Source organism: Pterocles gutturalis, unplaced genomic scaffold (genome assembly GCF_000699245.1).
Source record: "Pterocles gutturalis isolate BGI_N339 unplaced genomic scaffold, ASM69924v1 scaffold53321, whole genome shotgun sequence".
Classification (NCBI taxonomy): Eukaryota; Metazoa; Chordata; class Aves; order Pterocliformes; family Pteroclidae; genus Pterocles; species Pterocles gutturalis.
In genome coordinates this window covers 1-10,762 of record NW_010107474.1, presented here as the reverse complement: position 1 = coordinate 10,762, position 10,762 = coordinate 1, and the positions used below count along the sequence as shown (strand labels likewise).

At 42.9% G+C, this 10,762-nt stretch overlaps 2 protein-coding genes across 2 annotated transcripts; one reads left to right on the top strand and one right to left on the bottom strand.

Annotated features, from left to right (window-relative positions):
• The first annotated feature begins 497 nt into the window (after nucleotides 1-497).
• On the top strand, nucleotides 498-4,882 carry NSMCE1 (non-SMC element 1 homolog (S. cerevisiae)). The gene is made up of 7 exons (XM_010088093.1): nucleotides 498-655; nucleotides 1,051-1,172; nucleotides 1,851-1,928; nucleotides 2,446-2,592; nucleotides 3,274-3,390; nucleotides 4,279-4,399; nucleotides 4,869-4,882. Exons 1-7 carry the CDS (start codon nucleotides 538-540, stop codon nucleotides 4,880-4,882), a joined length of 717 nt encoding a protein of 238 aa, XP_010086395.1. The 5' UTR covers nucleotides 498-537.
• An 836-nt stretch (nucleotides 4,883-5,718) lies between these two features.
• On the bottom strand, nucleotides 5,719-9,737 carry KDM8 (lysine (K)-specific demethylase 8; the record flags this gene model as incomplete). Its single annotated transcript, XM_010088092.1, has 5 exons — nucleotides 5,719-5,883; nucleotides 5,982-6,074; nucleotides 7,775-7,924; nucleotides 8,661-8,702; nucleotides 9,605-9,737. Coding segments are annotated over 5 exons (583 nt in total), but the record flags the coding sequence as incomplete, so codon positions are not given.
• Nucleotides 9,738-10,762: the final 1,025 nt, after the last annotated feature.

Sequence of the window (10,762 nt, the reverse complement as noted above, 5' to 3'; positions counted from 1 at the left end):
GCGCTGCTCGGTCCGGTCGGTCCGGTCGTGTGGGAGCTGCTCTTCTGCTGTGAACCGTTAACCGTTACCTGGCCGCAGTGGTCAGGGGATTTCCTGAGACGCAGTTATTCAGTTCTGAAGTCCTTCAGAACGTTCCGAGGAGGGTTTCTGTCTGAAGCGAGCCACGCTCATTAGGCAAGTTACTCTGACATGCAGTAAGCAGAAGCCTGTAACACAAAACTACGCGAGGTGTCTGCTGACTGCGGGACGTACAACACTGCAGTTTCCTGTCGGGGTATGACAGCAGGATGCCTAGGTCATTTCATTCTGTAGCTAAAATTAGTGGGACTCCATCTTTTGCATCCTTCTAGAACCTTGCGGTTAGTCACCATCTGTATTCTGAGAACAACCTGCAGGATCCACCTTTTTTGCCCTGATTCAGTGTTGGAGAGTTCAAATGAAATCTTCTGTACGCTTGGACTGTGTCGTTTGTGTGAACGTGGGAGTTAACTCCAGTTTGTACTTTTTGCAGCATTTGAAGCCTGGTGGAACATTGCGATGGCAGCTCAGATGACTGATGCTCATCGACGGTTCTTGCAGGTCCTGATGTCTCATGGGATAATGGAAGGATCAGAGGCTAGGAAATTACACAAGTGCTGCTGTGAAATCCACAAAGGTGTGTCTCTCTTTCCAAGAAAAAATAGAGAGATGGAAGAAGGCGAGAATATTTTTGTACTGTGCACAGTAATTTTTCCTGGTCATGTTTTATTTTCAATTCAGGTTAGTTCCAGTCACTGTAATTAATGGATTAATGCAGTGGGTTCCATACAGCGAGGCAGAATGTCTGGACTTTCTAAACTCAGAATTTCAAGGAGCTGAGCTTCTCTGAAGGCTAGTTGTCAGCAGCACAAGAAAATTACGTCTGCTGAATATAACAGACCTGTTTGAATTCTGCCTCACTATTATCTCTTTTACCTAGGAAATGAACGTTTCAGCAGATAAAACATAAAAAGATCTGCCTGATGTGTAGTTGCTTTTTTTGTCTATGTACTTTTTTTTATTTATTTCCAGTCTACTATGCACATGATAAACTGGATGATTTCATCAGTACTATTAACAGCCATCTACAGCCTTTGTTTATGCAGATCCGGAAAGGGATGTCGGAAGATGATGGGAGAGCACATTATGCTTTAGTAAGTACGTGACGTGCTGCCATCGCGTGGCTTACACGGGGCTGTTCCGCTGGCTGCTGCTGGAAAAGCTACTTGTACACCAGGGAAGTGGGATTTATTTAGGATAAACATGTGCAATGTGCATGGCAGAGAGGGAAGGTTATAGTAATTATATAGTAATTTCAAAAGACCACACAGGAGGTATTCTAACATTAGCTGCTGCTTTTAGCCTTATTGGGTCATTTTGCCAAGCTAATGTTGAGCTAATAATAAATACCAGTAGCACATGCAATAAGAATATGAAATATCAGTTACTGTTTTTCGCAGTGAAACAAAAATGTTTATATAACATAGTTATTACTACTGTCCAGCACAGTATCCTGGTGTAGTATATTAGTTCTACTATATAGAACTAATATTCTATATTTGTTCTGTAGGGGGGAGGTTGGGTTGCTTAAGAGCTTGGAGACTGGGCAGAGGCAGCTGTGGAGAACATGTGGCTGGAAGATCAGGGGCTGTAAAGAAAGGACTCGAGACCACCAAGTGCCATCTTTAAGGAACAGCTTCTTTCATGCCACTTAAATAAATTACATTTCTGTTAATTGTGAGATGATGTACTCTCTAGTCCAGAGGATCTTTCACAATTTATGGTGTAGAAATACAAAAGGCACTTTCAGTTTGTTTGTTTTTTTTTTGTAGGTGAATTTGGCAGAAACTGAAATAACCAAAATGGCATCTGACTATACAGAAAATGAATTAGAATTGTTCAGAAAAACAGTAAGTATGTCAGTTATTAGTATGTCAGATTATTTGTGAAGTTGCCATCTTAAAATGAATGGAGGTGTAGTCCAGGAACTAGATGCTGTCTTATCCAAGTTTATCCCAAATCTAAAGGGGAGGGGGAAGGAATGGGAGTGTATGCAAGTAACAATTCCCCGTTGAAAGTCAGTTATCAGTAAACTGAAATCAGCAATAGGGGAGCGCTCCTGGGAGTCAGTGACTTGACATACCTGCTTTTAGATAAACAAACACCTTTCTTCAGGATTTTCAGGTGGGATTGCTGAGTTTTCATTGGCTTCAGGTCTAGTAATATACAGCAGCTTTTAATGCTAGTAACATACAAGCTGGATCTCCTGATTTGAATAGAATCATTTGTCTATTGTTATTGCTTAGCCAATTAATTCTGTGAACTGTAGTGATCTATGTATGGATGCTAAAAAAGCTGTACGTTACTATAAGGTGTGTCATCTAATTGCATGGTTTTTTTAATAGTTGAAAATGTTTCTTTCTGCAGATGGACCTAATCATTTTATCAGAAAATGGCTTTGCCTCTTCTACAGATATTTTAAACTTGGCTGACCAACTTAAGACAAAGAAAATGAAGAAAAAAGAAGCAGAGCAAGTGCTGAAAGTGTTTGTGGAAGATAAGTGGCTCTCTGAGGTACCTGTTGTATCTTTTCAAATGTTCCTATTTTAATAGGTCCAGCTATTATTTTTTTATGGCTGTGATGGCTGAACCTAGAGCTGTTATTTAATGAATGATGGCAAAAATGGTTTCGTGGGGCCTGTGCTTATCTGCTCCAGTGATTTTCACAGAAAAGGTAGTACATTTACAGGGAAAAAGTCCTTGGGTAGTTCTATACTGGATTCCGTTTCTTGTACCCGAGATAGGTGGGCATGTGCGTACAGCCTTGCATTGCGACATACAGACAGCCTTTGTACACAACAGCACGGCGTACTAAACGTGGAACAGGAGGTGGGGAAAGCTCTTCATGGCAATCGGTGCTGTTAGGTTACATTTACAATATCCTGAAAAGCAGTGAGGCCAAACATGTGGAAAGCTCCTGTACCAGAAACGCACGGGCCACTGCGCGCATTGTAATCTGTACCTTCCAAGGACTAGATCTCTGTTAAAGGTGTAAGATCTTTATCTGATCCTCTAAACAAATTAATTTTGCTCCTTCAAAAGTATTTTGGCTTTGCATTATATCAGTGTCAGCATGTTAGTTTCATGATGGCAGAAAAAAGTGGATGTCAAATGCTTGCTAGCAGGTGGTTAGAAAAGTCAAAAAAGGTAAAACGAATTAAAAGAAATTCCTCCTCTCACCACTTGTTTCCTTAGAGAAATGGAGAATATACCCTGCACACTCGCTGCATAATTGAGATGGAACAATACATTCTCAGCAACTACCAAGATGCGGCAAGGAAATGTAACATCTGTCACAGCCTTGCCATCCAGGTAATGTTTATTTCCTCAGTAGGCATCTGCTGATGCATGTATATGGTCACAGCTGAAGGCTGTGCTACTTTCCTTTGAGTATCAGGCAGGCAGGCACTGAAAAAGTGTGGACTTGTAATCTGATAATGGTGCCCATGTATATAGAGAAAATCCCCCTTTTTTTCAGTGTAGGTATTTTATCTTCTGTCTTTGGAAAAAAAACCAACTTGTCTTGGAGCAGTATCTCCAGGTATAGACTGGGAGAAGGCAAACTCACCCAGTGAGGAACACAGTTGTGCTGTCGTGCTTTCGAAGCCAGCAGGCTGGAGACAAATCCTTATCCTTAAACAGCTAACACTTAATTGCTGTGTGTGTCTGATCGTTGGACCTCACAAACAGCAGTATTCATGTGACACACACTCATCTTTGGTCCTGGGATTTTGGTTCAGGAATTGCTGTGTCTTGCACTTCAGAATGAACATGTTTGTTTATATGTAGCATGCTACAGCACTGTATTTTGATAGCTGGTAAATTACCGGTTTAGTCTTGCAAAAGTGGTTACCCCCTGAACTCCTCGCTGCTGGCCCCTGCATCTTCTCATCTTCCCAATTAACACGCTTCCATGTTACATTTTCCATCCCAACTGGTATCCTTTATTGCACCCAAATAGCTCATTGTTATTTGTCTTTCAAGCTAAATTTTGTCCACATAGGGAAATGGTATTTCCTGGTTTCCAGGGGAATACCTCCTTTTGTCATTTACCAGCTCTGCCTTCGAGTATCCGCCAGCTGTGCCGTGTGAACCATTCTTTGGAATAAAGCATCGCATATGTGCCGTCCTTTGTGACAACTTGATGTTAAACTGAAGGACAAGTTAGAAAGATTTTTTTATCAACACTTCTGATTTCAGAGCCAAGTCTGTGACTCCTGTGGAATTGGAATGCATTTACCTTGTGTCAGAAAGTACTTCAGAGCTCAGGCTGAACCTCGCTGTCCGCAGTGTAATGATTTCTGGTCTTCGGACATTCCAGGTACCAAGCAACCTATTTAAAAAAATTTTGTGTAATAACACTAGAGAATGGATTGTGATATTGAGTGGCACTGCCTGTATTATTTATAACTGTAGATGAGTATCAGTTATTTCTGTCTTCAGTCGTATGTTTCAGACAGTAAACCCCACACGGCCAACACTGAGCCCTGACACCACAGGGATTGTGCCTTCTGGTCACTAGTCGATCCTGTGCATGTTGTTTTTAAGAACATTAAAGTGTGGTGGGGGGCAAGCAGGCAACAGACACAACACATGACACTAAAACTTCTGGAAATACTGAGCTTTTAAGAAGAGCATCATCTTTTCAGAATTCCTCTGTTTAGCCAGGGAAATTGGACATTCTGAACAGGAACACAGGAATATATAAAGCATTTTAAAAATCTGGAGGTTATACAACATCGTCCTTTTTTCTATGTCATTCATTAACCTTAGTTTTATTTTCTCCACAGGTACGAGTCGGTAGACTCCCAGTTACCATCAAAAACAGGGAGAGCGGAGAAGAGCTCCATTCTCAGCACTAGACAATAAGAACAAAACTTGCTTTCAGTGAAATCTTTCCCCACTGCTGCAGAATAGCCAGACTGTATTATATTCATTAGTAACAGTGCGTTGTTCAGTGTACTTATTTTTTCCTGAAGTGTTAAGAATCTTACAGTAAAACTCATTGAGCTTCCTGTTCTCCTTCTTTACAGTTCCGCCTGCACAGCTTTTCCTTGGAGGCTGTTTTGTGTACATAGTTCTCCTTGGGTTGGGACTCTCAGTGCATGTTTGGGAAGGAAAGATACAAGTGTTCTCAGTCAGTCCTGCAAGCTGGTCTGTGCAGGTGACCTATTAGAAGCCTTTCTCAGCAACAGCGTTCCCTATTTGTAGAGTTTCAGTTGCACAACTGAAAATGAAACGGCTTCAAGTAGGTGAAAACTCAATGCAGCGCTTGAGGCCTCCTCACTGAGGCAGCTGGCTCAGTATCTCCTATGGAGTTTGAACATTTTGGGTTGGCACCGTGGCTTGGTTTCTGTTCCTTCTTTAGACACAAGAGTTCAGCTGACATAAGGCCAGGTCACGAGCAGCTGTGCTCAGTAAGAGAGGGAATATTCCCACCGTCAAAACGATTGGGAAGGAGTAGGACAAGACTTCTGGGGCAATGCCAGCTTATGCCTGCAAAGTGTTGAAAAAATTATCGTCTTAGGATTCTTTTAGTTTTTAGTATTAATACTTCACTCTCCAGTGAAGATGCCAGATGCTACGCGTTCTGATTTTTAACTCCTGTCGCAATGGTAACAGACTATGCATGCTTCAGAGCTATGACCACCAGAAACTGACAGAGAAGCTGATATCAAGCGATCGTACATAGTGCCAGTATTTAACTGGAATAAACAGAACCTGTCCAGGCATCAGAACACAGGACTGAAACGCAGCCTTTCTGAAATTGGGATACTTCACTAAGTCAGGATCTTCCACATCAACCTGCAAAAAACCAAAACAATCATCAGTAGAATGTTTTTACTGAAATATGATTTGATAAAGTAACATTACTGATATTAAAATTTCAGGAAACTATTTACCTGACTGGTGTTGTGAAGAAGTTGGCTTTCATGTGGGTAGAGGTTGTCTGAATCTTGTGGTGAATACAGACGGATATACTTTCTTCCAAATACCTGTATATATTACAATAAATGTTTTCCATCAGTCATTACCCTGCACATCACTGGAAACTGTGGGCCACAGCTGGCATTGAACAGTAAAATATACCTGATTACAAGAAACATCATTATCTTTGTAAGTAATAAACAGACACTGCTATAATAAAAAGTTAAAACCAATCAGACCATTGGAATTCAAGTACCTGTTCCCTTCGAGCAGATAAGAAATTGAAATACCAGGAAACACCTTTAACCCAGTTACTTTAAAGTCACAGTTTAAAGCACACAGTTTACACACTGTTATTTGGGCTCTACACAGCTAGAAAGTAATTAGAAGTGAGAATAAGAAGGTTGAGTCTGCAGTGCAGCTCACACCAGCAGGCAGAGGTACCAGAGCAGAGGACTGCTTCCCCAGACTCCTTCAGCTCATATTCCTGTGTTATCATTAAATTAGGTCTTTTACTGGAGTGCTAATTAAAAGACTATAGAATTCCTTAGGCAAGTGGACTGGCTGACCTGTACACTGCATTTCAAGTCCTCAGTGCTTACAACAAGGTGTCAGAGTAAGCAAGAGTCCGTGCAAGAGTCCACCAGAGGAATGCCCACAGGAGGCACTTTGTGCCAGGATTCGAGATGTCTCCATGGGCCAGGCGTGGTTGTGTTTGTTTGGAGCGACCGCACCGAAGAGTAAGCCAGCACTCTGACTCGCCACAGCACCCGGGACTGGCACTAGGTCCCAAACTGCTCCTAACCAAGCTGCTTTCCTCTGCCCTCCACGCAACAGAACGGGGTTTCCTGAAACCAACACCCAAGCTGTAATGCTGGATGTTTAGTGTGCTGCTTCAAGGGCAGCACACAGATGGACTCCAAAGGCTGGATGAAGGTGTTCCTGCCCTGTCCTGCTCTTTGCTATCCCATGTTAAACTAGCAGAGCCTTGATCTGAATAACCGTGGCCACTGTGTCATTTCAGGATACCCTCCGTACCCCAAGGGAGTATGGATATTAATTAGCTCTCTAAAGAACCACGTGTTAAGTGATGTTTTTGGTGATGTATGGAGGCAAAGAAAATGTTGGTTATTGCTCCAACAGCACATTTTCTGAATACTTGAATTTTTTTGTGGGTGGGTGTTGCCTGGCCTGCTGTGAGCTATTAACACATCCTTCCTTCGCTTGCCGCATGGGTCAGGGCTGCGTGCATTGCAAGGCTGAAAACACCAGTTAGCGGTCAACAGCTGCACCTCCAGATCCTGGTTTCCTCACTAATGGAAATACCATGATCTCTGCAGCAGCTACCACTCAGCCAGGAGGGATCATTCCACTTTTTCACTTGTTCTTGTGCCTCCCCGTACTCCACAGACACAGTGTAAATGGCATCAAGAGGCAGGACAGTTTTAATTGAAAACTGAAAACTGCCAGATCACCTCTGTTCAAATTATAGAGGTTCCCTTACAGCACTGGCAGATACTCTCCCATTCTTCAGGCAGAAAAATACAAGTTCTGAAGTTTGTAAGGGAACCATCTGTACGATGAGGGTAAGAAATGGTCTGTCTCAATGAAGGGCACTTGTGGCCTGCAAAATCCAGTAGAATAGCAAAATAATGTCTGCATGTTCTCTATCCTTCAAGTCGTCTGCTCCCCTCGTCTCTAACACTCACACACCATCAGCATTTTCTCTAGCTGTAGCATTAATTACATGTGTAGACTGAGTACAGACCTGGGCTAGGAAGTTTTGCTGGGGATCCTGATGAAGAGGTGAGATCGTGCCTTCTGGACCAAACCAAGCGTTAATGGTGATCTCATCTTCTTCCCCTTCCCCCAGGCAGCAGTAGTCAGGGATACTGAGATCTTCTTTCAGTTCTGGGATCTACTCCCATACAGAAAAAAACATTAAATAGGGTACGTGCTGCCTTGCCAAAGGTACGTAATTCACGGAACAGAGGAACAAGGCTTGACACAAAGAAAACAAATGACCTGCTTGTCGGTCAAAGGCAGGAGGGAAGCAGCCAAACTGCTGGGAATCTGCAGGAAATGTCCTCATGCTTTCTGTCCTAGCAAGCAGACTCTATCAGAAGGAGAAGTGGGAGAACGAAAGGGGTCTCTCATTCTTCAGAGACCCTTTGCTTCAGCAGAAACCAGAGAAACCCACAAGAATAAGCAGGTTTGCTGTTCACAGAAAAGTAGCAGCTGATGTTGCTTCTCCGTGAGGTTCCTTTGTATGTCTCCCACCAACCTCATCTCTGGTTAACTAGGATGACATTCCAGAATACAGTGAACGTATCACCACTGGAGACCGTTTCCTGTCCAATCTCCTCCCTGACTTACATATCCTTTGGGGAAATGCTGCTTTCCAGGTGGTATTCCTGTAATTATATGCTACATTGTACTGAAACAGCACTAACATTTAATGTCTTCACCCCTGAAAGCGTTTCGTTTCCATGCCTTTCAGCCAAAGGGAACAAACCCCTCCCTCTGTTCCTTCAAACTGGGGGGACAGAAACTTAATCCTGTGAATTCTCCATATGCCCTTCTGTCTGACATCCTCAGAGATATACTACAAAGGGAACACTTGACTGCAGAAAGAGAAAAACATTCAGTTTTACCTGATCAAAAAGCTGGTGCTGGGCAAGGTATCCTACACTGTTCTGAAATTACAGCAGAGAAAGAAAAAAATGCATAGTGACATACAGGGTAAGACTTCTCAGTCAGCTAATTCACCTAGCGGTAACATCCATTTCCAACGACCTATTTCAGTACTAGAATTGATTCAACAGTTGACTAGTACAGGGGGTCTTGTGAAACAGCAAATTACAGCTACACTGAAATTGTGAGAGAGTAGATATATCCCCACAATCAACAAACTATCTAGCTCGAGTTACTGGAAGGAGCCCAGATTTAATCCTACAGAGTCTTGACAGTCCTGTTGTCAATCCTGTGACAACGCTCTGCATCTCCACAGCCAGACCTGCTGGTGCACCGACCAGCTCAGCTCCACTCCCTGTAGGTACCTCGAGGTTCTGTTCCAGGCTGCACCACGGACCAATTTGCAATGGCACATGGTCCTTCCTGACACAAAATCAGGAAACAGAAATGAGGGCTTCAGATCCTCAGCTGTGAAAGTAAAAGCACATCCAATTGCTAATCAACTTTTTTTTTTTTTTTTTTTTTTAACCTGGTGGCATGTGAATTTGGATCTTGATCCTAGATCTTACTAAGCAGCTCAATAATAGAGAGGAACAAAAGTGCTGGCTGAGGATCCCTTATCCTTAGACGCCATCACTCAGGCTTTTTGCTGCAGAAGGTATGTGTCTATTCATCAAATTCCAGCTGCTGTATATTTCATTATATACAAAAAAGAAACCTAGCTATTGCTGCAATAACTACTTGAGCTTCAGATCTTGAAAATATGTCAAACATTTAATTCAGAGTTGTGCTTATAGCATGCCCCCCCCCGACATCACTTCTAAGCACGTTTGTTCTAAGCAGCGATGCTGTACCAGTAACACACTGCTGTACTTGGAGATGAAACAAAATGAGAGCAACTGACCTCATTCACAATATACTGGTCGATGAAGTCACTGACAGTCATGAGCTTCTGAGACCACTCCTCATCTGTGTACCGGGTACCCAGTTCCACGGGGACTGTGCGGCACCCTGCGACTTGACAAAAATAGTCCACACTGAAACAAAGAAAGCTCCGTTACCCTTTCATTCTGCTCTTCTTAATTATTTTGAATGTAAGGCAATCCATCAAAATCTATCTTTTAGAGTAATAAAACTCTACTGCCATGAGTTTCTTCTCTCTAAAACCAACCAGAGACAAAACATAGCAGAAAAGCATGCAGGCAGCAAGAAAACAAGCAGTCAAGTCCCTGTGTATGTTATGCCACAATTCTCTGTGTTTTGAAACCCTGTTTACCTGAGTTAACTATTGTTTCCTTCTGAGCCAAGGGGATCTTTCTGCTGCCTACTGCCACAACTGCTAAATAAAATGTTGTCTCTTTTTATCATTAATGCTAGATCAACTCTGCCAGTGCCAGGTAAGTCAGAGGAATTACTGTAATGGGTGGATACACTTCTCCATTGACAACATTAACTAAATGGAGAAGTTCCATCTTTTTAAGTGTCTGAAGTTAAGCAGTGGAGTACCTCCCTCTAAAAAACCCCAAAACCCTATGAAATAACAGGTGTGTTCAGTTTGTGTTCATCCTGCTCTGGGCTGTGGAACGAAAGCAACTGCTCAAACTAAGCATGAGTGGTTTTTCCCCTTTTCTAAGGAATCATGAGCTTTATCTCATCAATATTTGATTTTCAATATTGGAACTGTTGGCTCCATTGCTTACACTGCACAAGCAGCACAGTGTTATTAACTCCTGACCGGCAGCGCCTGGAACTGAACACTCAAACACAACACCGAGCAAGCATCAATGCTCGCACTTGTGACCGAAAAAGCCAACCATGCTTACTTGCACACCTCTGAAATTCACTTTCCATTGCACTAATTACCAGCAAGTTCTGAGACTTAAGCATCAGGGATCTGTGCCTGACACAGACCCACTTTAGAGGTGAGCAGCTCACTGGCACAGTCAGCAATGCAAGCATGGCGCTGGTTCCAGCTGCACAGCACCAGTGTCAGCAGCTTGGCAGAGGGGCTGCACAGCCCCTGACAGCGGGGCTGGGGGCTGCCGTCCTGCACAGCGCCCGG